General features: G+C 44.1%; 1 protein-coding gene across 6 annotated transcripts; it reads right to left on the reverse strand.

Annotated features, from left to right (window-relative positions):
• Positions 1–73: 73 nt before the first annotated feature.
• Positions 74–16,695, reverse strand: LOC124015609 (pyridoxal-dependent decarboxylase domain-containing protein 1-like). Of its 6 annotated transcripts, XM_046330959.1 has the most exons (25): positions 16,504–16,695; positions 15,102–15,178; positions 14,867–14,935; positions 14,644–14,724; positions 13,919–14,068; positions 13,651–13,840; positions 13,429–13,497; positions 9,954–10,032; positions 7,799–7,883; positions 7,649–7,697; positions 7,419–7,520; positions 7,087–7,212; positions 6,929–6,979; positions 6,202–6,282; positions 5,131–5,191; positions 4,844–4,914; positions 4,284–4,389; positions 3,861–4,032; positions 3,589–3,707; positions 3,319–3,440; positions 3,054–3,146; positions 2,849–2,945; positions 2,664–2,762; positions 2,320–2,528; positions 74–1,993 (listed from the first exon to the last, which is right to left on the reverse strand). In XM_046330959.1, exons 2-25 carry the CDS (start codon positions 15,176–15,178, stop codon positions 1,916–1,918), a joined length of 2,436 nt encoding a protein of 811 aa, XP_046186915.1. In that variant the 5' UTR covers positions 16,504–16,695; the 3' UTR covers positions 74–1,915. The 6 variants fall into 6 exon arrangements, with proteins under 6 accessions (XP_046186915.1, XP_046186917.1, XP_046186918.1 ...); XM_046330961.1 differs by having other exon boundaries at positions 74–2,528; positions 13,919–14,065; XM_046330962.1 differs by lacking the exon at positions 6,202–6,282 and adding an exon at positions 6,598–6,642 and having other exon boundaries at positions 74–2,528.
• Positions 16,696–18,043: the final 1,348 nt, after the last annotated feature.

Consider the following 18,043-nt stretch of genomic DNA (forward strand, 5'->3'; position numbering starts at 1 on the left):
GTAACTAACAATTTGATTAACACCTTTGACTTGTAAATTCAAGAGTACCTGCAAATGATTGATGACACAAAACTGTTTTATATCATGTTTTAATAAAGCTGATTGGATTCTTCAATACATCCCTCTTTCCATCCCATGAAATTACATTTGACCAGTGTTTTTTTCCCCAGACATCTTTGAGAAACAGGCATTGAACTTCAATGAGATTAGTGCAGTAAGTACTTCAACCACCTATGTCCTTAAAACATCTATTAAATATTTTAACTTCAGAAAACTAAATTAATGGTGTATCAAAAATAACACTCCCAGTTCAACATTAAATATCAGTTATTTTTCTCTTTGCTATGAGCAGATTATTGCTGATTAGGAGCGGAATAAAAAAGTAACATGTACAGACATGTTTAATGAACATGAAAACAATGTCCTCAATAAAGTAAGGTGATAAAGACATAATAACAAAGCCTTACGACATTAAACTGATATCATTTCCATTTGTTGTATATCAGAGTACGTACAGTGAACCAAGATCATCTTTATAGTATCAATTCAGAAGATAACAATTACAGTTGTATTCTCAAGTTAAGTGCACATCCTAAATGAAGTTTCTTAAGTATAAGCTCATTCCATTCTGTCTGCTTTGGATATAAACATGTCTAATGGGACAGTGTTGTACAGTGGATACAAAAGTAGTTTTATAAGCAAATGATTCATCACATTTGAAAGTCATTGTAATGTCAATAGTCTGACACCCTAGGTCATTAAAGTTCTCCCAATTCGTATGACTACATAGCAGAAATATGATTGGACAACGAGAATGTAACACCTTTCATTTCAATAATTACAACTGTGTACAAAACATGTCGTAAACCCCCTTAGAGCTGTAGGTCGAGAATAGTTCAATTCTCTAGATGTCTTCAAAAGAGAGAAGTTAATGGTATGGAAGGAACATAAAACTGGATCCTTGACAAGGGGCTTAGAGAAAAGGTATGCGAAATCAAAGAGATTAATGGAAGCAGGACAGAAATAGTTGTATCATTTAAAGTTAGGAATCATAATTCAAACTAGTTATTGCAACAAATTATACTTATTGAGAATTAAAAAATAATCAAAACCTTTTTCAATGCATTTTAACACATACTATGTGCAACATTACATAAGGTAGTGCAGTAATAATAATGGACAGAACAAATGGAATAGATATATTTTTAAACAACCCTGCATCAAAACAAAATCCTTTAACCTGCAAATATGCGATCATCAGTCTAGGCATTATAATAGCTACAGTATGTCTTTCTCACAGGAAACATCAACATAACTTACAGCCACTATATTTTTTGGCAAAGAAAAAAATAAATAATAATCCTCAGAATGCATGTAAAGCAAGACTTTGCTTGTGAATGTAAGGAAATGTTAGCCCCATTGGTCATATTATTAAAAACATCCACCAATCAGACTGAAGTATGTGCAAAAATTAACAGGAGGGTGTTTGACAAACAGTGGAGGGTCTATTGGGGTAGTGCACAGAAGCAGGTGGGTGTGTGTATTCTCTCGTTCAATTCATATCACAGTATGCTTTCATTTTTCTACTACATTTCCCTCTATATAGATCTGGTTTTACTGATCATGATGGTGATTGAGTGGATAGAAATAGGTGCGCATACATTACATACAAAATAAAATGGTTTTATTTCCAGTGTTAGTCACACGTTACTTGGCTTGCATATAAGCTGTTTTACCTCCGGGCCACGACGAGACCGACTGAAGTAGTGGAGGCCATGAACCAGGAAGTCCTCAGACGACCCTTCACCTTTTGACTCCCTGCCTCAGGTGTAGTTCCTGCTTGACCGGAGTTCTTAGGTCCTACTCCTACATAGTTATTTATTAACCCACAATGATTGAGTCCTCAGACACAACCCTAGAGACTAAGGCTGGATTCCATTCTGAAATCCTGGTTCCTTCCCTTTGTCCTTGACCTCTCCCAGTCACCAAGGGACTGGAAAGAAAGAATAGAGATAAAATGACAAAAGCACTCCCTACCCTTCTGGTAGGCTAAGTGAAGCCGTCGCTGTCTAATTATCTCTCACCACAGTTTCCAGTCCCTTTAGATGTATAACAGTTGTCAAGAAAAGATGCAAGGGAGAATTATTTGAGAATGAAATGAATCCCTGCTCTGCAACACCTGCTGGACTGGTCTGGAACCTTTCAGAGCTGGTTTCAAATAACCCTGCTCTGGGGGCTGTCCTATCTGCCCGTCTCCTCCACTGGTGCCTCCTGGCCCACAGGCTCTCTCTCCTCCTCTACCCCTTCCTGTGTACCCACCTCGCCGTTCTCCTGCGTGGGGGGTCTCTGGGGGGTCTCTGGGCTCTCAGGGACCACAGAAACCGCCTCATCTGGGACAGGGGAAGGTGGGGTGGGTGTGGTGGGTTGTGGGAACCTCTCCATGGAGAGCTCCTCAGCCTGGCCCACGGAGCTGGTCTCACTGTGGGAGTCAGAGCCACCCGCACCCTCGCGCCGGAACAGCCTCTGTCCTGCAAGTGGAGGAAAAAGAGAACAGTACTCTAAGATTCAGTATTTTTTATAAATAAAATATGTCCCTTGATTTTAAATGAGAATGACTGCGAAAGAACAAGAATATCACATCTATAGATTCTGTGAGACCATACCTGGCAGTCTCTTGGCAGAGGAGGTAGGGGTTTCTGGCGACGCCAGCCCACCTGTCTGGGACTTCATGGAGTAGGTGGGCTCTGTGGAGTCCAGGGAACCTATGGGAAACAGTCACTTAATATACCATCGGAATGCAGATGTACAGGAGCAACCTAGGAGCAGGCGCACACACACAGTTGTGTACCTGCAGCCAGGTTAAAGGTTCTGCCCTTCACAGTGCTCTGGAACGGAGAGAACCAGTTCAACACGGAGCCGACCAGAGGAATCTGTCTCAACACACCCTGAGAGAGAGATGATGGTGCAAAAAAATGTATACAAATCAGTCGATAAAATGTGCACGTATACAAAGCATTGATTGATATCATATATATACAAAAACGCACACACACCTCCTCCATGAGTTTGTCCTGGTTGTCTTTCTGGAGCTGGAGCTCTGCCTCCTGGATGCCTTTCCTCACCACCTCTGTCATGTTCTCTAATAGCTAGTGACAAGATGGGATAGAAGAAAAGTCATTTACAACTCAATCAATGCAATTGTAGTATAGCATAGATTATTACATTTTATCATAAAAAATCTATATAATCTGGAAGTACCAGCCATGTTGGAGGAAGTGACAGACTGTAGGTAAACAGAGTAGAAGGAGATAGCTTTACCCTGCCGTTCTCCTCTATGTCCCTCCCCAGGGCGGCTATCGTATCCACTAGCTCTGCCACGTCTAGGTCCTCCGTTGCCATGCCAATAAATATGCAGTCCTTCTCGGGTCCGAACTCCAGGCCTGAGGATGGAGGGAGAGAAGTTAAGAGGTAAAGCAGGCAGAATCAGAACCAGGTCTGAATCATTCCTTGAATTGAGGGGAAGAATGAAACCTTGAGTGTCAGATGTGATAAAAGGAGCTCTGTGCTGTGGACAGGCACTGTACTGACCGGTGGAGAAGATGAGGTCTGCATCCAGTTCCCCTAGTTTCACCAGCAGCTCACTGTTGATCTTCTCCACCTCCAGCTGTCTCTTACTGTCGTTCAGCTCCTCAATCCTCGGCTCATACCTGAGTGGATACACACAATCATTTTGTGGACAAGTTGTACATAATTTTACTGTACAGAAATGACCAGGTATTTCCTATGAAATGGCATGGTAAAATGGTAATTACATAGCTACTAATGATATAAATACTGAATGAATAACAGTATATTCCTACCTGACGGCTCCCAGGCCAGGCCAGTTGAGGTCCTCTATGTAACTGAGGGCAGAGTGGCGGTACACCTCCTCTCTGAAGTCCAGTCTAAGTCGCAGTGTACAGTTCAGCACAGGAATCAGCTCAGTCAACCGCTCCACCAGCAGATCCACGTCACACCTCTGGGTCCCCAGGGCTGAGAGGGAACAGGTCAGAGGGCAGAGTTCAGAGGTCAACAAAAGGAGAGTTGTGCCTGACTGACAATGATCAGGTGTTCTTCATTAACTGTACAGGTGAGTGTGTGTAATACAAATTATGGTATATCTAACAGGAGTCTCTCACATGTGAATGTTTATTTTACAGGTGAGTGTGTGCCTTTCTTTATGATGTGTGTGTGTGTGTGTGTGTGTGTGTGTGTGTGTGTGTGTGTGTGTGTGTGTGTGTTACCTGCGGCGGTCATAAGAGGGGTGAAGCGGACACAGGTGCCCTCGTCCTCCAACTCCACTATGTCTACCCCGCTGGCGGGCACCAGCTGTGCCAACCGCTCACACAGCTACAGACAGACACAATTAATCAACATGGTCTCACCCATTACACATGTATACAACCGCTCACACAGCTACAGGCAGACACAATTAATCAACCAACCAACCAACATGGTCTCACCCATTACACATGTATACAACCGCTCACACAGCTACAGGCAGACACAATTAATCAACATGGTCTCACCCATTACACATGTATACAACCGCTCACACAGCTACAGGCAGACACAATTAATCAACCAACCAACAACACACAGCTACAGGCAGACACAATTAATCAACATGGTCTCACCCATTACACATGTATACAACCGCTCACACAGCTACAGGCAGACACAATTAATCAACCAACATGGTCTCACCCATTACACATGTATACAACCGCTCACACAGCTACAGGCAGACACAACCAATCAACCAACATGGTCTCACCCATTACACATGTATACAACCGCTCACCCATCTGTTGAGGGAATCTAGCACTTCTCTCTCTCCAGCAAAGTAGCCCTCCACAGAACCACCACTGGATTCTGAGTAGAGGGAAGAGGGCATAGCATTATGACCTATTACATATAACATGCCAAATTCAAATACATTGTCCATTTACATGATACTCATTTGAATGCATTATTACATCATTTGAATGAACACATTGCATCTAAAGTAAGTTGGATGCAGCTGAATAAGAGTTCCAGGTTAGTTGAGGAAAATGTGTTGGAACAGGAAGAGTAATGTTAACCACTCACCTGCACTGGTCTCCTGGGAGAACCTGAACACTACTACTGGAGAGTTGAGCTCATCCTCCACCTGCAGCACAGGAAAGGTGAGAGACACACAGGTGAGGTTCCACACATCCAGGATCATAACCTTTGATCTTTAAAAAACTTGTCATTAACATGCAAAGAGGTGTACTGTGTGAGAATGGGCTGGAGAAGCGATGAGATGCCTGGGTTTGTGACACACATCCTCTGTTTGAGCAGTCACGGAGATTGTTAAATCATGCAACTTTTAAAAAAGTAAAATGTTTGGGCATAAATGTCAATGCCTATGACTTACATTCACAATGGACATGTCTGTGTTTTCCATGGACTTTATATACATGACTAACTCTTACAACCTACGACAAATCCACAACTGACATAAATCATTGAGTCGGGTAAATGTTAGTTTTGGAGGAAATCCCAGCACAGAAAAGACTACTCTTTCCACCTGGTAATTTCTACCCACCTCTAACAATTCACAGTAAGGTATGTATGCACTACACAGTACCCATAGCAGGATTGACTGGTTTAAAAAAAAAAACTTTATTTAACTAGGCAAGAACAAATTCTTATTTTCAATGACGGCCTAGGAACAGTGTACCTTGTCAGCTTGGGGATTTGAACTTGCAACCTTCCAGTTACTAGTCCAACGCTCTAACCACTAGGCTACCCTGCCACCCCGGTTGAAGTGACATGTTGGATTGTTACTGTTGTACCCTAACAGGGAAGTTATGTAAACACAGTGAGGTCCATCTGATGACGCCTGGGACAAAGTTAAACTTTAGAGTCATCAGGATTCTGTGACGACGTGGTGGTGGTGGGGGGGGGGGGGGCAGGACATTCTCTGCTGTGCCTAAAACATGCCTGTAGTGATGATTGGACAGAAACCAGGAGTGGACTGATTGCAGTTTTAGCAAATGAGTGCCCTCGGTTTGAGCGGTGTCTCAAACACAGTGCCTTTCAGGGCATTCAGGTGGACAAACATGGTCAGGTACAGAGTGAAACAGAGAAAGAAAGGGGGGAGCAGGCAGGGAAAAGAGGGTTGGTCCCACCTACAATAGACAGAATGAGAGAGCCCAGCAAGTCCCGTAGAGAGCCCCCTGAGATCGGCGGGATCCGAGAGAGAGACACCACACCCTGTAACCAAGGCAACCCAACAGCTCACTATCTACAGTATACACACAACACACACTACAACAGACAGTACTCAAAGCCACCATCAACACAGTAACCAGACCCACACACACTGCTTGTTCACCAGATCAGCTTCAGCAGTTACTGCACCGTTCCAAGGATCTCTATATCGTCTACATGTGTAAATCATATTCACACTCTGTTTCAGATTATATAAAGGTCACCATCTGCTCAGAGCTGATGCCTGTGAACAAGGTCTTTGTTTAGCTACAGTATGACAGAGGTCTCTGTTGGCGAGGCTCAGTGCTGTTTCTTTACCATAGTCAAAGCATCGACGAAAGAGATCTCAGAGTCAAGCTCAACCTGATGACAAAACAGACGTCCGCATCTTTATAAATGTGTGTTGTGTGTGATCTTATGATTGTTTAAGTTATCGCATCTTAAAACTTAACAAGCAAAAGCTCATATTATTGGGGGTCTTCATCATATGACCCCCCTACGTATAATGGCTTTATAGTGCCTTCGTTAACACCCATAGTGCGTTATTTTTAAAAAACAGCTTATGACTGCTTAGAACAGCCTCAATGCATAAATGCTTTCCACACACATTAATAGTAGTAGATAGTTAAACAGCAAGTTGTGGACCTACTGATGTCTTTATGGAAGCCAGAGTCTTCAGTTTCTCCAGAAGCCGTTGGCTCTACAGACAAAAAGAGATACAACACAGGTCAGTTTGTTAGTAGTAAGGTGATAGAAATGAATACAGATCACTAACCTACATGGTGATTACTAACCCAAGGTACTTACGAGCTCTACAGCGTGTCTAATCTTCTCCACTATCCCATCATGGCCCAGGTACTGCAGGGAGAGCCAGAGAGGCAGGGCACGCAGCTTCTCTACTGGCTGACTGGAGGTCAATCCAGCTGCCAGAGACTAAGACGGGAGAGAGAGAGAGAGAGAGAACTCAAATGGATAGGTGAAAGCAAAGATTCCACCACATAGCTTTCACCAATCCAGTCATATCAGATCTCTAGTAACTTCCAGGGAGGCAGGATGCAAGTTTAAAGGCCCTACAGCTACAGACAGGGAGAGAGTTAAGAGGGGATACCAAAGAAGAGAACAGAAAGGAGAAAGCGTACCAGGGCTGGGTCCTCGTGTCTGTAGAGGGTGACAGCTGGGACCGCAGGCAGGCCCAGCCACGGACCCAGGGTCAGGGTCATACTGTCACTCCTGGTGGCCGCCTGGGGACAGGGGAGGGGACAAAGACACATAGTAGACATATTACATTACCGTACTATACAGGCATCTTACAGTGTATTCATTTAGAGTTCCGAGGGTCACAGAATGGGAGAGCATATCCTATACGTACCGTCACGGGGGATGAGACCTCCCACAGAGCCAAGGTGGCCAAGTTGACCCTGACAGACAGAAAAGACCAAGCAGTTATAAAGCATTTACAAACCCCTCCAATATAGTTGGTTAAAGACATATTACAAGTATGTGTAATGTTGTTACCCACCCTTCTATGTGGAGCCACATGCCATACTGTTCACACAGCTCCTTTAGACGGCCCAGCTTGTCTGTGTGTCCCGCCCCAGGGGTGCCTGGGAAGACAGGCAGTGAGTACGCTCTGAGTCACTCTGCTGTACGTCTTGGTCAATAAGTCAGTGATAGACATGTTGATTTAACCTTTATTTGACCAGGTAAGTCATACAATAACATCCTGGTTGGTCAAGGGGTAAACATTGTTTCACTTTAGAGTGTAATACTATGTGTGTTGCTACCATGTTGTGTTGTCGTCTTAGGTCTCCATGTTGCGATGTGTGAACACGTACATACAGTGGGGCAAAAAAGTATTTAGTCAGCCACCAATTGTGCAAGTTCTCCCACTTAAAGATGAGAGGCCTGTCATTTTCATCATAGGTACACTTCAACTATGACAGACAATATTAGAAGAAAAAAAAAATCCAGAAAATCACATTGTAAGAATTTATGTGCAAATTATGGTGGAAAATAAGTATTTGGTCACCTACAAACAAGCAAGATTTCTGGATCTCACAGACCTGTAACTTCTTTAAGAGGGTCCTCTGTCCTCCACCTGTTACCTGTATTAATGGCACCTGTTTGAACTTGTTATCAGTATAAAAGACACCTGTCCACAACCTCAAACAGTCACACTCCAAACTCCACTATGGCCAAGACCAAAGAGCTGTCAAAGGACACCAGAAACAAAATTGTAGACCTGCACCAGGCTGGGAAGACTGAATCTGCAATAGGTAAGCAGCTTGGTTTGAAGAAATCAACTGTGGGAGCAATTATTAGGAAATGGAAGACATACAAGACCACTGATAATCTCCCTCGATCTGGGGCTCCATGCAAGATCTATATCTCACCCCGTGGGGTCAAAATGATCACAAGAACGTTGAGCAAAAATCCCAGAACCACACGGGGGGACCTAGTGAATGACCTGCAGAGAGCTGGGACCAAAGTAACAAAGCCTACCATCAGTAACACACTACGCCACCAGGGACTCAAATCCTGCAGTGCCAGACGTGTCCCCCTGCTTAAGCCAGTACATGTCCAGGCCCGTCTGAAGTTTGCTAGAGAGCATTTGGATGATCCAGAAGAAGATTGGGAGAATGTCATATGGTCAGATGAAACCAAAATATAACTTTTTGGTAAAAACTCAACTCGTCGTGTTTGGAGGACAAAGAAAGCTGAGTTGCATCCAAAGAACACCATACCTACTGTGAAGCATGGGGGTGGAAACCTCATGCTTTGGGGCTGTTTTTCTGCAAAGGGACCAGGACGACTGATCCGTGTCAAGGAAAGAATGAATGGGGCCATGTATCGTGAGATTTTGAGTGAAAACCTCATTCCATCAGCAAGGGCATTGAAGATTAAATGTGGCTGGGTTTTTCAGCATGACAATGATCCCAAACACCGCCCGGGCAACGAAGGAGTAGCTTCGCAAGAAGCATTTGAAGGTCCTGGAGTGGCCTACCCAGTCTCCAGATCAACCCCATAGAAAATCTTTGGAGGGAGTTGAAAGTCCGTGTTGCCCAGCAACAGCCCCAAAACATCACTGATCTAGAGGAGATCTGCATGGAGGAATGTGCCAAAATACGAGCAACAGTGTGTGAAAACCTTGTCAAACGTTTTCTGTAAGTCTTCACCTCTGTCATTGCCAACAAAGGGTATATAACAAAGTATCGAGATTAAGTATTTGGTCAATAACAAAAGTTTTTTTTCCACCATAATTTGCAAATAAATTCATTAAAAGATCCTACAATGTGATTTTCTGGATGTTTTTTCTTCTCCTCATTTTGACTGTCATAGTTGAAGTGTACCTATGATGAAAATTACAGGCCTCTCTCATCTTTTTTAAGTGGGAGAACTTGCACAATTGGTGGCTGATAAAATACTTTTTTGCCCCACTGTACATACTTTTTGTCCCAGCAGGAGGCCTTTTGGTAGGCAGTCATTGTAGATAATACATTTGTTCTTAACTGACTTGACTAGATAAATAAAGGTTAAATTACATTTTTTTAAACTGTCACCATGCTAGGTTTTTCAATAAGCACACTACCTTGGAGAAAATAAAACACTTAAAGTGTAGATGCGTGTTCTTAGCCATTTCTTGTATTAAAAAGGTGATAAAATTCCCCACTGACCAGCATTGGCAATCAACAGCAATGGAAGCTTCCCAGTCTCCACATCCTCTCTAATCAGCTTGTCCAGCAACGCAATGTCCTACAAACAGCAAAACACCCAGGGAGACAGATTGTTTTCCATTTAAAGATCAGGGTAGTATGGTAGGTAGTACGCATACAGGCACCCCAGTGTCCTAAATGCATAAACTCAACAAAAAAAGAAAAGTCCCTTTTTCTGGCCATGCTGCTGCTCCAGTTTCAACTGGCCTGGGCCCTAGGACCATGTCCCAGGACTACCTGACATGAGGACTCCTTGCTGTCCCCAGTCCACCTGGCCATGCTCCTGCTCCAGTTTCAACTGTTCTGCCTTACTATTATTCAACAATGCTGGTCATTTATGAACATTTGAACATCTTGGCCACGTTCTGTTATAATCTCCACCTGGCACAGCCAGAAGAGGACTGGCCACCCCACATATGCTCTCTCTAATTCTCTCTTTCTTTCTCTCTCTCGGAGGACCTGAGCCCTAGGACCGTGCCCCAGGACTACCTGACATGATGGCTCCTTGCTGTCCCCAGTCCATCTGACTGTGCTGCTGCTCCAGTTTCAACTGTTCTGCCTTATTATTATTTGACCATGCTGGTCATTTATGAACATTTGAACATCTTGGTCATGTTCTGTTATAATCTCTACCCGGCACAGCCAGAAGAGGACTGGCCACCCCACATAGCCCGGTTCCTCTCTAGGTTTCTTCCTAGGTTTTGGCCTTTCTAGGGAGTTTTTCCTAGCCACCGTGCTTTTACACCTGCATTGTTTGCTGTTTGGGGTTTTAGGCTGGGTTTCTGTACAGCACTTTGAGATATCAGCTGATGTACGAAGGGCTATATAAATAAATTTGATTTGATTTTGATTTGATTTGATTTTTCAGGACCCTGTCTTTCAAAGATAATTTGTAAAAATCCAAATAACTTCACAGATCTTCATTGTTTAAATACCGTTTCCCATGCTTGTTAAATGAACCATAAACAATTAATGAACATGCACCTGTGGAACAGTCATTAAGACACTAACAGCTTACAGAAGGTAGGCAATTAAGGTCAGTTATGAAAACTTAGGACACTAAAGAGGCCTTTCTACTGACTCTGAAAAACACCAAAAGAAAGATGCCCAGGGTCCCTGCTCATCTGCGTGAATGTACCTTAGGCATGCTGCAAGGAGGCATGAGGACTGCAGATGTGGCCAGGAAAATAAATTGCAATGTCCGTACTGTGAGACGCCTAAGACAGCGCTACAGGGAGACAGGACGGACAGCTGATCGTTCTCACAGTGGCATACCACGTGTAACAACACCTGCATAGGATCGGTACATCCGAACATCACACCTGCGGGACAGGTACAGGACGGCAACAACAACTGCCCGGGTTACTCCAGGAACACACAACACCTCCATCAGTACTCAGACTGTTCCCATAGGGTGAGAGAGGCTGGACTGAGGGCTTGTAGGCCTGTTGTAAGGCAGGTCCTCACCAGATATCACCGTCACCTATGGTCACAAACCCACCGTCACTGGACCAGACAGGACTGGAAAAAAAGTGCTCTTCCCTGACGAGTCGCGGTTTTGTCTCACCAGAGGTGATGGTCGGATTTGTATTTATCGTGGAAGGAATGAGTGTTACCCAGAGGCCTGTACTCTGGAGCGGGACCGATTTGGAGGTGGAAGGTCCCTCATGGTCTGGGGAGGTGTGTCACATGATCATCGGACTGAGCTTGTTGTTATTGCAGGCAAACTCAACGCTGTACGTTACAGAGAAGACATCCTCCTCCCTCATGTTTTACCTTTCCTGCAGGCTCATCCTGACATGATGCTCCAGCATGACAATGCCACCAGCCATACTGCTCGTTCTGTGCGTGATTTCCTGCAAAACAGGAATGTAAGTGTTCTGCCATGGCCAGCAAAGAGCCCGGATCTCAATCCCATTGAGCACGTCTGGGACCTGTTGGATTGGAGGGTGAGGGCTGGGGCCATTCCCCCCAGAAATGTCCAGGAACTTGCAGGTGCCTTGGTGGAAGAGTGGGGTAACATCCCAAAGCAAGAACTGGCAAATCAGGCGTAGTCCATGAGGAGGAGATGCTGCATTAAGTACTGCAGTGCATATACTGATTTTGACCCCCCCGTTGTTCAGGGACACATTATTGCATTTCTGTTTGTCACATCTGTGAACTTGTTCAGTTTTTGTCTCAGTTGTTGAATCTTGTTATGTTCATACAAATACTTACACGTTAAGTTTGCTGAAAATAAACAGTTGACAGTGAGAGGACATTTCTCTTTTTGCTGAGTAGATATAGATACACACACACACTTATGTATATATACACATACATACACACACACACAAAGAATGTGGACACCCCTTCAAACTAGTGGATTAGGCTATTTTTGTTGGCAGGTGTATAAAATCAAGTTCAGTGACATTCAACGTGGCACCGTCATGGGATGCCACCTTTCCAACAAGTCAGTTTGTCAAATTTCTGCCCTGCTAGAGCTACCCCGGTCAATTGTAAGTGCTGTTATTGTGAAGTAGAAATGTCTAGAAGCAACAACAGCTCAGCCGCGAAGTGTTAGGCCCCACAAGCTCACAGAATGGGACTACCAGTGTTGAAGTGCGTAAAAATGACCTGTCCTTGGTTGCAACACACACTACCAAGTTACAAACTGCCTCTGGATGGAATGTCAGCACAATAACTGTTTGTCAGGAACTTCATGAAATGGGTTTCCATAGCTGAGCAGCCGCACACAAGCCTAAGATCACCATGCGCAATGCCAAGCGTCAGCTGGAGTGGTGTAAAGCTCGCCTTCTCTGGAGTGATGAATCACGCTTCACCATCTGGCAGTCCGACGGACGAATCTGGGGTTGGAGGATGCCAGGAGAACACTACCTGCCCCAATGCATAGTGCCAACTGTAAATTTTGGTTTGAAGAGGAACATTGGCCAGGGGCTATTTTTTAATGGTTCGGGCTACGCCCTTTAGTTCCAGTGAAGGGAAATCTTACCGCTACATTATACAATGGCATTCTAGATGATTCTGTGCTTCCAACTTTGTGACAACAGTTTGGGGAAGGCCCTTTCCTGTTTCAGCATGACAATGCCCCCATGCAGAAAGCGAGGTCCATACAGAAATGGTTTGTTGAGATCGATGTGGAAGAACTTGACTGGCCTGCACAGAGCCCTGACCTCAACTCCATCGAACACAAACTGCGAGCCAGGCCCAATATCAGAGTCCAACCTCACTAATGCGCTTGTGGCTGAATGGAAGCAAGTCCTCAGAGCAAAGTTCCAATATCTAATGGAAAGCCTTCCCAGAAGAGTAGAGGCTGTTTTAGTAGCAAAGTGGGGGGACCAACTCTATATTAATGCCCATCATTTTGGAATGAGGTGTCCACATACAATGTACACTACCAAAAGTATGAGCCCTATCTAAAATGAGGCTGATGTACCATTTGGTGCTGGGATCCAAACATGGTGTTACAGGGGACGGTACACAGGCTGGACAGAGGCAGACCCAGCTGAGGAAGAGAGGATTTCTGTTAAAGTCAATCTACATTGTATAACTTCTGAAATATCTGCTATTATAACACTAAAGTAACATCAAAAAGGTCTGTTTGTGTGTCTTCATGTAAGAACACACAATGCGTTTCTATGCCTGCTTCTACACCTACTTGGCTGCAGAGGTGCTGTCCCAGGCCAGGCCTGCAGGTGGCACTCTGGTAAATCACAGGCTGTCTGGAGTTGAGCACGGTGTAGCCCTCTGTGGAGTAGTCCTCATAGCGGGTGTTGATGACCAGGCGACACACCTTCAGCAAGCCCTCTCTGTCATCTTCATGGTAGTATGCTGAGCCACTCTCATACCTGGCAGGACATCAAAATCCAATTTGCAATGCACCAGGAACAAGCACACACATGCACTCGACAGACAGACCCACACACCTGAAGAGTCTGCAGAGCCAGAGTGTTGTGTCAGACGCGATGCGTGTGATCAGCTTCCTGAGTCTCTCCCTGTCCAGCACTGAGATGTAGGCTGCTAGGCTGTGTCCTAGCAACGCCATGTGACCCTGCTCTCCGACATTCTGCATCCTGCTGGGGGGGACACGACACACACAGGAAGTGAGGTCACAAAGACGTGATGTTGATAAACTGTATTATACTGATTGTATTTGGAATATTTAAGAATAATAAAGTTCATATACAGTGAAGAGTGATTAACACAATGCTTAGCATATTTATATGTTTTCACGTTCTGTTTGTGCAAGGTTCTGTTGATAGTGATAGTGACGCCAGACTGGAGGTACAAGGACACTGATTATTACTGTATTCTGTGAAACACGGTGTGATTCTGTAGCAGCTGTCAATGTCACTGCAAATTGTTTTGACTTCCTACAAGCCTCTTGGGATGTTTTTTACAGAACACTTGGTACTGTCTGATTAGAATATAAAGGGCTTGTCTCCAAGAGGCCAGATAGACCTTGTCTCTGCCTCTGTTCTGTAGGTGTCTCCCTGTTGCAACTTTAATAAAACAGATAGATTTTTTATTGATATTATCAACGACTTATTTTTGTTCAGTTAGAAATTCTTATTATACTGATAAGAAAATTCTAAGATGGCCTTCCAACTGACATATGCTCTCAGTAGAGGTGTTTTAATGTCAGACCTACCGATGGCTTGGCCTATCTTCCTCTTCATCGTCATGCATGAGATTCTGGACCAGCTGGAGTATACTGGCCACATCCTGCCCACTGGAAGTTTGGAACAAAACACACAACGCGTTGCTTGAGGGAACTCATTGCTCCTGTGAAATACCATCCGCATTTGTATGTGAGAGAGAGACAGAAAGATACTAGATTGAAAGTGAGAAACAGGGGTATCTACTGTACTCACTCCCCCTGTAGGGGTCCAGGGATACTACTCCTGCTGAACTGTCGTCTATCTGCATCCGGTTCTGATGCCCTGGAGAGAAACAAACAACAAAACCAACAGGTCAGATAGTCCTTCAGGTGTGTGTCCATCTGACTTGTGTTAACATACAGTATGTGCGAAGAGATGTGTCATTAACAGCCAGTGTAATACTCATCAATACATCTTTATGAACAAACACCAATTCATAAAAGCTCACTTTCGGCCATCTTCCAAGATCTTCATGGCCTCGTTGAGGTTCTTGCCCATTTCAGCGAGTGTGGGGTCGACCATCATCTACGGTCAGAAGTCAGAGACGGAGGAAAAAGACACTAAAGCAGATGGATACCTCATTCAATCTCAGGGTTAGATGGAGCCATTGCCAGAGGCTAGCTAAAAACACATCTTTCAGTTCTCTCCACCCCTAAAGCCTTATATTTAACACTAATCCTCCCTCTACCGTCCTCTGTCGCCTATTAGACTGCATATTGAGGTAGATCAGAGGTATAGGTGACAGAGGTCAATCTAATTGTTAACATTAGTCAAATATTGACATGGTATGATGTAACAGACTCTACCAGTCTAGCTCATGTTATTGCCAATTCCAGGTGACTGGAGAAGCAGTTGAAAGTAAATACAGTCTGACTATAACTTCTATTCATTACCAGTGGTGCCTCAAGGCCCTAATTTGTCTGAAATGATAATGGGTGTGGTTATGGATACACCTGTTATGTGATAGCAACAAATAACATCCTTGATCATGATGACTCTGGCTGCCTACTGAAGTATTTTCTGACCAGGGGAGTTTAAGAGCCCTGACGCTTGCTATATAACACACATCGCTTGCCGTACGGTTTTGGAAACATAAGGAACGTATTTTCCATATCAAATGAAAATACTACACAGCCATATCTCCAAGTTGCATTACTTGTTTACGGAAGACATAGGTGGCCACTTATGCTAAATAGCCATCTAGCATGCTCCAAATATCTGTGTGTAATCGTACCTGTGGAAAGTGTTGTTCGTCGACTGGAAGCACACATCTTGTGGGTATGTGCAAAATTGCTAAAGTAAGTGTATATGTTTTATTTATTGCTGATATGAAAAGGGACATTTCAGCATGTTTCTAGAACCGGCTTGAAAGCGGTGATTATTGACCTTTCTACATGTTAAATCACCAGCATCAGAATTGTAGTTTAAAACGATTTTCCCAGTCGGAGCTCGTCCCCCCCCCCCGCGTTCTCAGTTGTCTTGGGCGTGCTGAAGTCGGAGATTTCAGAGTTCACAGATGTTTTGAACGCTGCAACTGCACTAGTCAGTCAGTTATCCGTGACCATCCATAACAAATTAGCAGCATCGTCATCACGATATGCTCTTTTATGATTGGAAAGTGGCAGCTTCTTAATTGACGACATAAGTCATGAAAAAACAAGGACATGCAAGGGTTAAATGCCACATTGCATTGCGCGAATAAATGAAATAAATCTAGTTCCGCGTAATTCTTCGCAATGACAGCTGGCTTACCGCTGTTGGTGCTGTTAGCCTAACTAGCATTGCTAGCCATAGTTTGCCTAGCGTTACCACTTGGACCACACCAAGATTGACAGCACGTTTGTGCTTACCTTGTGACGCGGTGGCTACAGACAGTTGGAAAGCTTGAGAAAAGGATACGCCGCCTATCCACTCTGTATGGACGTGGGGGGATAGTATAATATTGACGGCTGAACAGCTTCGTTATCCCGATAACTCCTGTAAATGTTAACTTCCTGGACTGGCGCTCCGTATTCCACGCTGGCAGAGCTGACGTATCGCTACGCTTGCTTCTTCACCAATGTGGTGCTGTGTGTATGTTGATTGGCTGATAGGTGCTTAGCTAATTAGCAGGCAGTGGAGTGCAGGATTTTTAAATTGGGATCATGTAATACTTTGAAATAGCCTAGTAAGTAATTCCTCCATTCATTGAAGTAATGATCTATTTGGATGAAAGCATGGCATCTAGTGCATTCTGCACCAGTCCATCATAGACATAAGTGATTATTTCAGTGAAGGTAGGATGTATTCAAACAGAGGGAGAATTAAACAGCCAAAAAGTCCAAATTTGATATATTTTACAATTTATCTTCTTGAAATCTGATTTTAAACCTAACCTTAACAGGTAGTGGTTAGAACAAGCCGGTTAACCCACTGTTCCCTGGTAGGCTGGTGTCAGGAAAATAACCTCACACTCAACTTCAACAAAACTAAGGAGATGATTGTGGACTTCAGGAAACAGCAGAGGGAACACCCCCCTATCCACATCGATGGAACAGTAGTGGAGAGGGTAGCTAGTTTTAAGTTCCTCGGCATACACATCACAGACAAACTGAATTGGTCCACTCACACTGACAGCGTCGTGAAGAAGGCGCAGCAGCGCCTATTCAACCTCAGGAGGCTGAAGAAATTCGGCTTGTCACCAAAAGCACTCACAAACTTCTACAGATGCACAATCGAGAGCATCCTGGCGGGCTGTATCACCGCCTGGTACGGTAACTGCTCCGCCCTCAACCGTAAGGCTCTCCAGAGGGTAGTGAGGACTGCACAACGCATCACCGGGGGCAAACTACCTGCCCTCCAGGACACCTACACCACCCGTTGTTACAGGAAGGCCATAAAGATCATCAAGGACATCAACCACCCGAACCACTGCCTGTTCACCCCGCTATCATCCAGAAGGCGAGGTCAGTACAGGTGCATCAAAGCTGGGACCGAGAGACTGAAAAACAGCTTCTATCTCAAGGCCATCAGACTGTTAAACAGCCACCACTAACACTGAGTGGCTGCTGCCAACACACTGTCATTGACACTGACCCAACTCCAGCCATTTTAATAATGGGAATTGATGGGAAATGATGTAAATATATCACTAGCCACTTTAAACAATGCTACCTTATATAATGTTACTTACCCTACATTATTCATCTCATATGCATATGTATATACTGTACTCTACATCATCGACTGCATCCTTATGTAACACATGTATCACTAGCCACTTTAACTATGCCACTTTGTTTACTTTGTCTACACACTCATCTCATATGTATATACTGTACTCGATACCATCTACTGTATGCTGCTCTGTACCATCACTCATTCATATATCCTTATGTACATGTTCCTTAT

Source organism: Oncorhynchus gorbuscha, linkage group LG26 (assembly GCF_021184085.1).
Source record: "Oncorhynchus gorbuscha isolate QuinsamMale2020 ecotype Even-year linkage group LG26, OgorEven_v1.0, whole genome shotgun sequence".
Classification (NCBI taxonomy): Eukaryota; Metazoa; Chordata; class Actinopteri; order Salmoniformes; family Salmonidae; genus Oncorhynchus; species Oncorhynchus gorbuscha.

What these genes read in the sequence shown, in the direction of transcription:
- LOC124015609 (XM_046330959.1), bottom strand. Translation starts at nt 15,178, where the DNA reads ATGATGGTCGACCCCACACTCGCTGAAATGGGCAAGAACCTCAACGAG. An exon ending in AGGTCTCATCCCCCGTGACG is followed by an intron (nt 7,521 to 7,648) that starts GTACGTATAGGA and finishes CCCTGTCCCCAG; the next exon opens with GCGGCCACCAGGAGTGACAG. An exon ending in CTCTGCCAAGAGACTGCCAG is followed by an intron (nt 2,529 to 2,663) that starts GTATGGTCTCAC and finishes CTCCACTTGCAG; the next exon opens with GACAGAGGCTGTTCCGGCGC.